This window comes from Oncorhynchus mykiss, chromosome 16 (assembly GCF_013265735.2).
Source record: "Oncorhynchus mykiss isolate Arlee chromosome 16, USDA_OmykA_1.1, whole genome shotgun sequence".
NCBI lineage: Eukaryota > Metazoa > Chordata > Actinopteri > Salmoniformes > Salmonidae > Oncorhynchus > Oncorhynchus mykiss.
In genome coordinates this window covers 73,904,064-73,919,882 of record NC_048580.1, presented here as the reverse complement: position 1 = coordinate 73,919,882, position 15,819 = coordinate 73,904,064, and the positions used below count along the sequence as shown (strand labels likewise).

Genomic DNA, 15,819 nt, shown 5'->3' with positions numbered 1-15,819 from the left:
TTAGACAGTATATATACCATTAGACAGTGTATATACCATTAGACAGTGTATATCATTAGACAGTGTATATACCATTAGACAGTGTATATCATTAGACAGTATATATACCATTAGACAGTGTATATCATTAGACAGTATATATACCATTAGACAGTGTATATCATTAGACAGTATATATATCATTAGACAGTGTATATCATTAGACAGTGTATATCATTAGACAGTGTATATCATTAGACAGTGTATATACCATTAGACAGTGTATATACCATTAGACAGTGTATATACCTTTAGACAGTGTATATCATTAGACAGTATATACCATTGGACAGTGTATATCATTAGACAGTATATATATACCATTAGACATTGTATATCATTAGACAGTGTATATCATTAGACAGTGTATATCATTAGACAGTATATACACCATTAGACAGTGTATATCATTAGACAGTGTATATCATTAGACAGTATATGCCATTAGACAGTGTATATACCATTAGACAGTGTATATACCATTAGACAGTGTATATATCATTAGACAGTGTATATACCATTAGACAGTGTATATCATTAGACAGTGAATATCATTAGACAGTATATACATCATTAGACAGTGTATATAATTAGACAGTGTATATCATTAGACAGTATATGCCATTAGACAGTGTATACCATTAGACAGTATATATACCATTAGACAGTATATACCATTAGACAGTGTATATATCATTAGACAGTGTATATCATTAGACAGTGTATATCATTAGACAGTGTATATCATTAGACAGTGTATATACCATTAGACAGTGTATATACCATTAGACAGTGTATATACCATTAGACAGTGTATATCATTAGACAGTATATATATACCATTAGACATTGTATATCATTAGACAGTGTATATCATTAGACAGTATATACACCATTAGACAGTGTATATCATTAGACAGTGTATATCATTAGACAGTATATGCCATTAGACAGTGTATATACCATTAGACAGTGTATATACCATTAGACAGTGTATATATCATTAGACAGTATATACATCATTAGACAGTATATACATCATTAGACAGTGTATATCATTCGACAGTATATGCCATTAGACAGTGTATACCATTAGACAGTATATATACCATTAGACAGTATATACCATTAGACAGTGTATATACCATTAGATAGTGTATATCATTTGACAGTATATGCCATTAGACAGTGTATATACCATTAGACAGTGTATATACCATTAGACAGTGTATATCATTAGACAGTGAATATCATTAGACAGTATATACACCATTAGACAGTGTATATCATTAGACAGTGTATATCATTAGACAGTATATACCATTAGACAGTATATATACCATTAGACAGTATATACCATTAGACAGTATATATACCATTAGACAGTATATATACCATTAGACAGTATATACCATTAGACAGTATATATACCATTAGACAGTATATACCATTAGACAGTATATACCATTAGACAGTGTATATACCATTAGACAGTGTATATCATTAGACAGTATATATACCATTAGACAGTGTATATCATTAGACAGTATATATACCATTAGACAGTGCATATCATTAGACAGTGTATATACCATTAGACAGTGTATATCATTAGACAGTATATATACCATTAGACAGTGTATATCATTAGACAGTATATATACCATTAGACAGTGTATATCATTAGACAGTATATATACCATTAGACAGTGTATATCATTAGACAGTGTATATACCATTAGACAGTGTATATCATTAGACAGTATATATACCATTAGACAGTGTATATCATTAGACAGTATATATACCATTAGACAGTGTATATCATTAGACAGTTTATATCATTAGACAGTGTATATCATTAGACAGTGTATATACCATTAGACAGTGTATATCATTAGACAGTATATATACCATTAGACAGTGTATATCATTAGACAGTGTATATCATTAGACAGTGTATATCATTAGACAGTGTATATACCATTAGACAGTGTATATCATTAGACAGTATATATACCATTACACAGTGTATATCATTAGACAGTATATATACCATTAGACAGTGTATATCATTAGACAGTGTATATACCATTAGACAGTGTATATACCATTAGACAGTGTATATCATTAGACAGTATATACCATTAGACAGTGTATATCATTAGACAGTATATATATACCATTAGACATTGTATATCATTAGACAGTGTATATCATTAGACAGTGTATATCATTAGACAGTATATACACCATTAGACAGTGTATATCATTAGACAGTGTATATCATTAGACAGTATATGCCATTAGACAGTGTATATACCATTAGACAGTGTATATACCATTAGACAGTGTATATATCATTAGACAGTATATACATCATTAGACAGTGTATATCATTAGACAGTGTATATCATTAGACAGTATGTGCCATTAGACAGTGTATACCATTAGACAGTATATATACCATTAGACAGTGTATATACCATTAGATAGTGTATATCATTTGACAGTATATGCCATTAGACAGTGTATATACCATTAGACAGTGTATATACCATTAGACAGTGAATATCATTAGACAGTATATACACCATTAGACATTGTATATCATTAGACAGTGTATATCATTAGACAGTATATATACCATTAGACAGTATATACCATTAGACAGTATATATATACCATTAGACAGTATATACCATTACACAGTATATATACCATTAGACAGTGTATATCATTAGACAGTGTATATACCATTAGACAGTGTATATCATTAGACAGTATATATACCATTAGACAGTGTATATCATTTGACAGTATATGCCATTAGACAGTGTATATACCATTAGACAGTGTATATACCATTAGACAGTGTATATCATTAGACAGTGAATATCATTAGACAGTATATACACCATTAGACAGTGTATATCATTAGACAGTGTATATCATTAGACAGTATATACCATTAGACAGTATATATACCATTAGACAGTATATACCATTAGACAGTATATATACCATTAGACAGTATATATACCATTAGACAGTATATACCATTAGACAGTATATATACCATTAGACAGTATATACCATTAGACAGTATATACCATTAGACAGTGTATATACCATTAGACAGTGTATATCATTAGACAGTATATATACCATTAGACAGTGTATATCATTAGACAGTATATATACCATTAGACAGTGTATATCATTAGACAGTGTATATACCATTAGACAGTGTATATCATTAGACAGTATATATACCATTAGACAGTGTATATCATTAGACAGTATATATACCATTAGACAGTGTATATCATTAGACAGTATATATACCATTAGACAGTGTATATCATTAGACAGTGTATATACCATTAGACAGTGTATATCATTAGACAGTATATATACCATTAGACAGTGTATATCATTAGACAGTATATATACCATTAGACAGTGTATATCATTAGACAGTTTATATCATTAGACAGTGTATATCATTAGACAGTGTATATACCATTAGACAGTGTATATCATTAGACAGTATATATACCATTAGACAGTGTATATCATTAGACAGTGTATATCATTAGACAGTGTATATCATTAGACAGTGTATATACCATTAGACAGTGTATATCATTAGACAGTATATATACCATTACACAGTGTATATCATTAGACAGTATATATACCATTAGACAGTGTATATCATTAGACAGTGTATATACCATTAGACAGTGTATATACCATTAGACAGTGTATATCATTAGACAGTATATACCATTAGACAGTGTATATCATTAGACAGTATATATATACCATTAGACATTGTATATCATTAGACAGTGTATATCATTAGACAGTGTATATCATTAGACAGTATATACACCATTAGACAGTGTATATCATTAGACAGTGTATATCATTAGACAGTATATGCCATTAGACAGTGTATATACCATTAGACAGTGTATATACCATTAGACAGTGTATATATCATTAGACAGTATATACATCATTAGACAGTGTATATCATTAGACAGTATGTGCCATTAGACAGTGTATACCATTAGACAGTATATATACCATTAGACAGTGTATATACCATTAGATAGTGTATATCATTTGACAGTATATGCCATTAGACAGTGTATATACCATTAGACAGTGTATATACCATTAGACAGTGAATATCATTAGACAGTATATACACCATTAGACATTGTATATCATTAGACAGTATATACCATTAGACAGTATATATACCATTAGACAGTATATACCATTAGACAGTATATATATACCATTAGACAGTATATACCATTACACAGTATATATACCATTAGACAGTATATACCATTAGACAGTATATACCACTAGACAGTGTATATACCATTAGACAGTGTATATCATTAGACAGTATATATACTATTAGACAGTGTATATCATTAGACAGTGTATATCATTAGACAGTGTATATACCATTAGACAGTGTATATCATTAGACAGTGTATATACCATTAGACAGTGTATATCATTAGACAGTATATATACCATTAGACAGTGTATATCATTAGACAGTATATATACCATTAGACAGTGTATATCATTAGACAGTATATATACCATTAGACAGTGTATATCATTAGACAGTGTATATCATTAGACAGTGTATATCATTAGACAGTGTATATACCATTAGACAGTGTATATCATTAGACAGTATATATACCATTAGACAGTGTATATCATTAGACAGTATATATACCATTAGACAGTGTATATCATTAGACAGTGTATATACAATTAGACAGTGTATATCATTCGACAGTATATATACCATTAGACAGTGTATATCATTAGACAGTGTATATACCATTAGACAGTGTATATCATTAGACAGTATATATATCATTAGACAGTGTATATCATTAGACAGTGTATATACCATTAGACAGTGTATATCATTAGACAGTGTATATACCATTAGACAGTGTATATCATTAGACAGTATATATACCATTAGACAGTGTATATCATTAGACAGTATATATACCATTAGACAGTGTATATCATTAGACAGTGTATATACCATTAGACAGTGTATATCATTAGACAGTATATATACCATTAGACAGTGTATATACCATTAGCCAGTGTATATCATTAGACAGTATATATACCATTAGACAGTGTATATCATTAGACAGTATATATACCATTAGACAGTGTATATCATTAGACAGTATATATACCATTAGACAGTGTATATCATTAGACAGTATATATATCATTAGACAGTGTATATCATTAGACAGTGTATATACCATTAGACAGTGTATATCATTAGATAGTGTATATCATTAGACAGTGTATATACCATTAGACAGTATATATACCATTAGACAGTGTATATACCATTAGACAGTGTATATCATTAGACAGTATATACCATTAGACAGTGTATATACCATTAGACATTGTATATCATTAGACAGTGTATATACCATTAGACAGTATATATACCATTAGACAGTATATACCATTAGACAGTATATATACCATTAGACAGTATATATACCATTAGACAGTATATACCATTAGACAGTATATATACCATTAGACAGTATATACCATTAGACAGTATATACCATTAGACAGTATATATACCATTAGACAGTATATACCATTAGACAGTGTATATACCATTAGACAGTGTATATATCATTAGACAGTGTATATCATTAGACAGTATATACCATTAGACAGTATATACCATTAGACAGTATATATACCATTAGACAGTATATATACCATTAGACAGTATATACCATTAGACAGTATATACCATTAGACAGTGTACATACCATTAGACAGTATATACCATTAGACAGTATATACCATTAGACAGTATATACCATTAGACAGTGTATATACCATTATACAGTATATACCATTAGACAGTATATACCATTAGACAGTGTATATACCATTAGACAGTATATACCATTAGACAGTATATACCATTAGACAGTATATACCATTAGACAGTGTATATACCATTAGACAGTATATACCATTAGACAGTATATACCAATAGACAGTATATACCATTAGACAGTATATATACCATTAGACAGTATATACCATTAGACAGTATATATACCATTAGACAGTATATACCATTAGACAGTGTATATACCATTAGACAGTGTATATATCATTAGACAGTGTATATCATTAGACAGTATATACCATTAGACAGTATATACCATTAGACAGTATATACCATTAGACAGTATATACCATTAGACAGTATATACCATTAGACAGTATATACCATTAGACAGTATATACCATTAGACAGTGTATATACCATTAGACAGTATATACCATTAGACAGTATATACCATTAGACAGTATATACCATTAGACAGTATATACCATTAGACAGTATATACCATTAGACAGTGTATATCATTAAACAGTATATACCATTTGACAGTATATCCCATTATACAGTATATACCATTAGACAGTGTATATACCATTAGACAGTATATACCATTAGACAGTATATACCATTAGACAGTATATACCATTAGACAGTGTATATACCATTAGACAGTGTACACCATTAGACCGTGCCTGTATCACTACTAGTGTAGTTTTTAATGTAGTATTTTTCTAGGAAACTGTATGAGAAGAATGACCATCAAATATGGAATTCTATAGTCCAGTAATAGAGTACCACAGTATGAGTCATAATACCCATAAAGCCTAGCGGTCAAACAGGGAAATGGTTCCAATATTTTTTTTTCAAACATTCATTTTTCCCGTAGGGGATTTTAGAAACACTTAAATGAAGGTCTGTGTTTCGTTTAGATTTACCCCTGGCGTGACATTTTGATTACCATGTCAATCTCTCTAGGACAAGGTTTACTTTTATCAATATAGTCACCTGTATTTACCCCCCCAAAAAACGAAAGCTAATTAGCTGCTAATGTGGCTATCATAAAGAACTACAAATACCATGATGCTCTGGAGGAGACTGACGAATCGAGGACATGGTAAGAAGATCTGGATTAACTATCTAATGTTAGATGCATGTAGCAATGAATAAATTAGCGACATTTCTTTAAATGGACAATTCTGTTAACTATCTTATACAAATGTTAAATTGACACAATACCTGTTAGCAAAGATGTCAGCTAAAGATGACGTGCAGGAGCATGCTGGGATTTGTAGTCTTGCATGATGTCTACTTTGATGATAATTAGCATTTTCGAATCAGAGTAAATAGTGCCGAAAACATCGATAAAAGTCACCTTGTCCGAGAGAGATTTACACGCTTATCAGAACGTCACACCAGGGTAAACCTACACGAAACACAGACCTTATTTTAAGTGTTTCTTAACAAAAACGATTGGAACCGTTTCCCTGTTTGACCGCTAGGTTTTATGGGTATTATGACACCTCCACTGTTGGACTCTATGATTATGCTGTTTCCTGTTTCCTGTTTCCTGTCTGTATAGTCCAGTAATGATAATGCGTTTCCTGTTTCCTGTCTGTAGTCCAGTAATGATAATGCGTTCTCCTGTTTCCTGTCTGTAGTCCAGTAATGATAATGCGTTTCCTGTTTCCTGTCTGTAGTCCAGTAAAGAGTTCCTGGGCATGATGCTGCAGGGGAGGAGACTGCACTGGCTGTTCAACGTGGGCGGAGACACGGCTGAGGTGGAGATGCAGGAGGATGTCCAAACAGATGGTGACTTCAACAACGTGGTCCTGGAAAGGTAACTACTGCCACTGTCATTGGCTGGATTTGTTGTCACTCGAGAAGCCAATGTCTTCACCATTAGACCAAGAGGAATTTATCCTAGTCCAAGACGGCGACAATTGCACTTTCAAGTCTGTAAAGAGGCATGTCATCACCACCACCATCACCATTTTAACCTGCTCTCGCTCTCCCTCTCCCTCTCTCTCTGTCTCTCTCTCTCTCTCGCTCTCCCTCTCCCTCCCTCTCTCTCTCTCTCTCTCTCTCTCTCTCTCTCTCTCTCTCCCTCTCCTTCTCTCTCTCTCTCTCTCTCTCTCTCTCCTTCTCTCTCTCTCTCTCTCTCTCCCGCTCTCCCTCTCCCTCTCCCTCTCCCTCTCCCTCTCTCTCTCGCTCTCTCTCTCTCTCTCTCTATATATATATATATATTTTCTTTCTAGGATCCTTCAGTACGGCCAGATGGCCATGTCTTCAGAGCTCAGTGAGGCCAGGATGACCAAGGCTGTGGTGGAGGCAGGAGGGGATAGTGGACTGCTCAACCTCCAGACTGAAGAGACTGTGTTCTACGTGGGAGGATACCCTGACACGTTCGCGGTGAGAGGGAGCTGTGGTTGGGGGTATAGACAGTGGTTTACCAAACACACAGGAGACCGAGCTATAGTTTTCTCCCTTATGTATCGAATGTTTGTAACTTATAGATGTGTTTCCTTTCCCAGCCCCCTCAGTAACCCATATCTCTCTCTACCTTCTCCCAGCCTCCTCAGTAACCCATATCTCTCTCTACCTTCTCTCAGCCCCCTCAGTAACCCATATCTCTCTCTGTTCTTCTCTCAGCCCCCTCAGTAACCCATATCTCTCTCTACCTTCTCTCAGCCCCCTCAGTAACATATCTCTCTCTACCTTCTCTCAGCCCCTCAGTAACATCTCTGTCTCTCTGTTCTTCTCTCAGCCTCCTCAGTAACATCTCTGTCTCTCTGTTCTTCTCTCAGCCTCTTCAGTAACATCTCTGTCTCTCTGTTCTTCTCTCAGCCTCCTCAGTAACATCTCTGTCTCTGTTCTTCTCTCAGCCCCCTCAGTAACCCATATCTCTCTCTACCTTCTCTCAGCCTCCTCAGTAACATCTCTGTCTCTCTGTTCTTCTCTCAGCCTCCTCAGTAACATCTCTGTCTCTCTGTTCTTCTCAGCCTCCTCAGTAACATATCTTACTCTTTGTTCTTCTCTCAGCCTCCTCAGTAACATATCTTCCTCTCTGTACTTCTCTCAGCCTCCTCAGTAACATATCTTCCTCTATGTTCTTCACTCAGCCTCCTCAGTAACATATCTTCCTCTCTGTTCTTCTCTCAGCCTCCTCAGTAACATCTCTGTCTCTCTGTTCTTCTCCCAGCCTCCTCAGTAACATCTCTGTCTCTCTGTTCTTCTCTCAGCCCCCTCTCCAGCTCCAGCTGCCCAATCTCAAGGGCTGTATTGAGCTGGAGACCCTGAATGAGGAAGTGCTCAGTCTCTATAACTTTGAGAACATCTTCCAACTCAACACCACCGAGGAGAAACCATGTGGAAGGTGGGACCATTAGCAGACCACTACATCTTATCTCTATGGCTGGAGCTCTCAGCACTGAATCCTAACAAGAGCCACATCCAACGTGTGTTGACTCCTGCATCAGGGAGCTATAGTGTCCATCCCCTATAAACCACTGTGTGTTGACTCCTGCATCTGGGAGCTATAGTGTCCATCCCCTATAAACCACTGTGTGTTGACTCCTGCATCAGGGAGCTATCGTGTCCATCCCCTATAAACCACTGTGTGTTGACTCCTACATCAGGGAGCTATAGTGTCCATCCCCTATAAACCACTGTGTGTTGACTCCTGCATCAGGGAGCTATAGTGTCCATCCCCTATAAACCACTGTGTGTTGACTCCTGCATCAGGGAGCTATAGTGTCCATCCCCTATAAACCACTGTGTGTTGACTCCTACATCAGGGAGCTATAGTGTCCATCCCCTATAAACCACTGTGTGTTGACTCCTGCATCAGGGAGCTATAGTGTCCATCCCCTATAAACCACTGTGTGTTGACTCCTGCATCTGGGAGCTATAGTGTCCATCCCCTATAAACCACTGTGTGTTGACTCCTGCATCAGGGAGCTATAGTGTCCATCCCCTATAAACCACTGTGTGTTGACTCCTGCATCAGGGAGCTATAGTGTCCATCCCCTATAAACCACTGTGTGTTGACTCCTGCATCAGGGAGCTATAGTGTCCATCCCCCTTTAAACCACTGTGTGTTGACTCCTGCATCAGGGAGCTATAGTGTCCATCCCCTATAAACCACTGTGTGTTGACTCCTGCATCAGGGAGCTATAGTGTCCATCCCCTATAAACCACTGTGTGTTGACTCCTGCATCAGGGAGCTATAGTGTCCATCCCCTATAAACCACTGTGTGTTGACTCCTGCATCAGGGAGCTATAGTGTCCATCCCCTATAAACCACTGTGTGTTGACTCCTGCATCAGGGAGCTATAGTGTCCATCCCCTATAAACCACTGTGTGTTGACTCCTGCATCAGGGAGCTATAGTGTCCACCCCCTATAAACCACTGTGTGTTGACTCCTGCATCAGGGAGCTATAGTGTCCATCCCCTATAAACCACTGTGTGTTGACTCCTGCATCAGGGAGCTATAGTGTCCATCCCCTATAAACCACTGTGTGTTGACTCCTGCATCAGGGAGCTATAGTGTCCATCCCCCTTTAAACCACTGTGTGTTGACTCCTGCATCAGGGAGCTATAGTGTCCATCCCCTATAAACCACTGTGTGTTGACTCCTGCATCAGGGAGCTATAGTGTCCATCCCCTATAAACCACTGTGTGTTGACTCCTGCATCAGGGAGCTATAGTGTCCATCCCCTATAAACCACTGTGTGTTGACTCCTGCATCAGGGAGCTATAGTGTCCATCCCCCTTTAAACCACTGTGTGTTGACTCCTGCATCAGGGAGCTATAGTGTCCATCCCCTATAAACCACTGTGTGTTGACTCCTGCATCAGGGAGCTATAGTGTCCATCCCCTATAAACCACTGTGTGTTGACTCCTGCATCAGGGAGCTATAGTGTCCATCCCCTATAAACCACTGTGTGTTGACTCCTGCATCAGGGAGCTATAGTGTCCATCCCCTACAAAATGCTGATCTTATCATTTGCTGTCTACACTCTTAGAACAAAGGGTTCCAAAAGGATTCTTCAGCTGTCCCCATAAGAGAACCATTTTGGGTTCCAGGTAGAACCCTTTTGGGTTCCAGGTAGAACCCTTTTGGGTTCCTGGTAGAACCCTGTTTGGAAACGGTTCTACATGGAACCAAAGGCCGTTCTTCAAAGGATTCTCCTACGGGGACAGCCCCGAAGAACCCTTTATTGTTCTAGATAGCACCTTCTTTTCCAAGGAGTGTACGGTTTAGTTCACAGTCAGGTAGCAAAACCAATGTACAACAGTTGTCTGTGAATATTGTGCTGTTGTTTTTGCCGTGTTAGTGACGCTTGTTTTCCCTCTGTCCGTCAGAGCGAAGCCGGTGTTGACTCAGCAGTGGGTGAACGACGCGGCCTACTCTGTGAATATTGTGACATTGTTTTTGCCGTGTTAGTGACGCGTGTTTTCCCTCTGTCCGTCAGAGCGAAGCCGGTGTTGACTCAGCAGTGGGTGAACGACGCGGCCTACTCTGTGAATATTGTGACATTGTTTTTGCCGTGTTAGTGACGCGTGTTTTCCCTCTGTCCGTCAGAGCGAAGCCGGTGTTGACCCAGCAGTGGGTGAACGACGCGGCCTACTCTGTGAATATTGTGACATTGTTTTTGCCGTGTTAGTGACGCGTGTTTTCCCTCTGTCCGTCAGAGCGAAGCCGGTGTTGACCCAGCAGTGGGTGAACGACGCGGCCTACTCTGTGAATATTGTGACATTGTTTTTGCCGTGTTAGTGACGCGTGTTTTCCCTCTGTCCGTCAGAGCGAAGCCGGTGTTGACCCAGCAGTGGGTGAACGACGCGGCCTACTTTGACGGGACGGGTTACGCCGAGGTCACCTTCAAGGAGGATGCAGGGAAGATGCAGCGCTTTGAACAGGAAGTTAAACTGATGAGTCACAACGGCATCCTGCTCATGCTCCTCAGCCAGGTCAGAGGTCACGCTACTGCTGCAGGGATTTATTAAGTCTCAAGATGACATGAAAATATATGTTCTCGGTGTTCAACCACTGGATAGGTTGTGATGAACTATTCAGAGGGGGGAAAACTATCTTACACACACGGTACTGCTGTATACAAAGAACGGCTGTGTCCCATAGGCTGTTAACGCTCTTAGTATCATACAATAATATAACTACTGACTGTTAACGCTCTTAGTATCATACTATAATATAACTACTGACTGTTAACGCTCTTAGTATCATACAATAATATAACTACTGACTGTTAACACTCTTAGTATCATACAATAATATAACTACTGACTGTTAACACTCTTAGTATCATACTATAATATAACTACTGACTGTTAACGCTCTTAGTATCATACTATAATATAACTACTGACTGTTAACGCTCTTAGTATCATACAATAATATAACTACTGACTGTTAACACTCTTAGTATCATACTATAATATAACTACTGACTGTTAACGCTCTTAGTATCATACAATAATATAACTACTGACTGTTAACACTCTTAGTATCATACTATAATATAACTACTGACTGTTAACGCTCTTAGTATCATACAATAATATAACTACTGACTGTTAACACTCTTAGTATCATACTATAATATAACTACTGACTGTTAACGCTCTTAGTATCATACAATAATATAACTACTGACTGTTAACGCTCTTAGTATCATACAATAATATAACTACTGACTGTTAACACTCTTAGTATCATACTATAATATAACTACTGACTGTTAACACTCTTAGTATCATACTATAATATAACTACTGACTGTTAACGCTCTTAGTATCATACAATAATATAACTACTGACTGTTAACGCTCTTAGTATCATACAATAATATAACTACTGACTGTTAACGCTCTTAGTATCATACAATAATATAACTACTGACTGTTAACGCTCTTAGTATCATACTATAATATAACTACTGACTGTTAACGTTCTTAGTATCATACAATAATATAACTACTGACTGTTAACGCTCTTAGTATCATACTATAATATAACTACTGACTGTTAACGCTCTTAGTATCATACTATAATATAACTACTGACTGTTAACGCTCTTAGTATCATACAATAATATAACTACTGACTGTTAACGCTCTTAGTATCATACAATAATATAACTACTGACTGTTAACGCTCTTAGTATCATACAATAATATAACTACTGACTGTTAACGCTCTTAGTATCATACAATAATATAACTACTGACTGTTAACGCTCTTAGTATCATACTATAATATAACTACTGACTGTTAACGCTCTTAGTATCATACAATAATATAACTACTGACTGTTAACGCTCTTAGTATCATACTATAATATAACTACTGACTGTTAACGCTCTTAGTATCATACAATAATATAACTACTGACTGTTAACTACTGACTGTTAACGCTCTTAGTATCATACAATAATATAACTACTGACTGTTAACTACTGACTGTTAACGCTCTTAGTATCATACTATAATATAACTACTGACTGTTAACGCTCTTAGTATCATACTATAATATAACTACTGGCTGTTAACGCTCTTAGTATCATACTATAATATAACTACTGACTGTTAACGCTCTTAGTATCATACTATAATATAACTACTGACTGTTAACGCTCTTAGTATCATACTATAATATAACTACTGACTGTTAACTACTGACTGTTAACGCTCTTAGTATCATACTATAATATAACTACTGACTGTTAACGCTCTTAGTATCATACTATAATATAACTACTGGCTGTTAACGCTCTTAGTATCATACTATAATATAACTACTGACTGTTAACGCTCTTAGTATCATACAATAATATAACTACTGACTGTTAACGCTCTTAGTATCATACTATAATATAACTACTGGCTGTTAACGCTCTTAGTATCATACAATAATATAACTACTGACTGTTAACACTCTTAGTATCATACTATAATATAACTACTGGCTGTTAACGCTCTTAGTATCATACTATAATATAACTACTGACTGTTAACGCTCTTAGTATCATACTATAATATAACTACTGACTGTTAACGCTCTTAGTATCATACTATAATATAACTACTGACTGTTAACGCTCTTAGTATCATACTATAATATAACTACTGACTGTTAACGCTCTTAGTATCATACTATAATATAACTACTGGCTGTTAACGCTCTTAGTATCATACAATAATATAACTACTGACTGTTAACGCTCTTAGTATCATACAATAATATAACTACTGACTGTTAACGCTCTTCTAAAAACAATGTTTTGGGTCCTGATTTACTTGGACTCTGCCCGTCCTGGATTTAAAACATGTGGAATGGTTTAACCGTTGTCATCGTTAAATCCCAGAGGTGGAGAAAGTACCCAATTGTCAAACTTGAGTAAAAGTAAAGATACCTTATTAATAGAAAATGACTCAAGTAAAAGCGAAAGTCACCCAGTAAAATACTACTTGAGTAAAAGTCAAAAAGTATTTGGTAATAAAATATACTTAAGTAACAAAAGTAAATGTATAAATCGTTTCAAATTCCTGATATTAACGTAAACCAGATGACACCATGTTCTTATTTTTGTTTAACGAGGCAAGTCAGTTAAGGACAAATTCTTATTTATAATGACGGCCTGCCCCGGCCAAATTCAGACGATGCTGGGCCAATTGATACCCTCTTGCTTCCTGTTTTAACCTGTCTGTGTGTAGCTTCCTGTTTTAACCTGTCTGTGTATTGATACCCTCTTGCTTCCTGTTTTAACCTGTCTGTGTGTAGCTTCCTGTTTTAAAACCTGTCTGTGTATTGATGCCCTCTTGCTTCCTGTTTTAACCTGTCTGTGTGTAGCTTCCTGTTTTAAAACCTGTCTGTGTATTGATGCCCTGTAGCTTCCTGTTTTAACCTGTCTGTGTATTGATGCCCTGTAGCTTCCTGTTTTAACCTGTCTGTGTATTGATGCCCTGTAGCTTCCTGTTTTAACCTGTCTGTTTATTGATGCCCTGTAGCTTCCTGTTTTAACCTGTCTGTGTGTAGCTTCCTGTTTTAACCTGTCTGTGTATTGATGCCCTGTAGCTTCCTGTTTTAACCTGTCTGTGTATTGATGCCCTGTAGCTTCCTGTTTTAACCTGTCTGTTTATTGATGCCCTGTAGCTTCCTGTTTTAACCTGTCTGTGTGTAGCTTCCTGTTTTAACCTGTCTGTGTATTGATGCCCTGTAGCTTCCTGTTTTAACCTGTCTGTGTATTGATGCCCTGTAGCTTCCTGTTTTAACCTGTCTGTTTATTGATGCCCTGTAGCTTCCTGTTTTAACCTGTCTGTGTGTAGCTTCCTGTTTTAACCTGTCTGTGTATTGATGCCCTGTAGCTTCCTGTTTTAACCTGTCTGTGTATTGATGCCCTGTAGCTTCCTGTTTTAACCTGTCTGTTTATTGATGCCCTGTAGCTTCCTGTTTTAACCTGTCTGTGTGTAGCTTCCTGTTTTAACCTGTCTGTGTATTGATGCCCTGTAGCTTCCTGTTTTAACCTGTCTGTGTATTGATGCCCTGTAGCTTCCTGTTTTAACCTGTCTGTTTATTGATGCCCTGTAGCTTCCTGTTTTAACCTGTCTGTGTGTAGCTTCCTGTTTTAACCTGTCTGTGTATTGATGCCCTGTAGCTTCCTGTTTTAACCTGTCTGTGTATTGATGCCCTGTAGCTTCCTGTTTTAACCTGTCTGTTTATTGATGCCCTGTAGCTTCCTGTTTTAACCTGTCTGTGTGTAGCTTCCTGTTTTAACCTGTCTGTGTATTGAT

At 36.5% G+C, this 15,819-nt stretch overlaps 1 protein-coding gene across 1 annotated transcript in view; it reads left to right on the top strand.

Moving 5' to 3' along the window:
* The window catches only part of lama5 (laminin, alpha 5), a 276,711-nt gene that overhangs the window by 236,016 nt on the left and 24,876 nt on the right, over positions 1–15,819 (top strand). The window contains exons 62-65 of the mRNA XM_036947797.1: positions 7,705–7,844; positions 8,263–8,416; positions 9,247–9,380; positions 11,813–11,978. Of these exons, the coding sequence (XP_036803692.1) occupies positions 7,705–7,844; positions 8,263–8,416; positions 9,247–9,380; positions 11,813–11,978 (594 nt within the window). The remainder of the gene's footprint in view (positions 1–7,704; positions 7,845–8,262; positions 8,417–9,246; positions 9,381–11,812; positions 11,979–15,819) is intronic.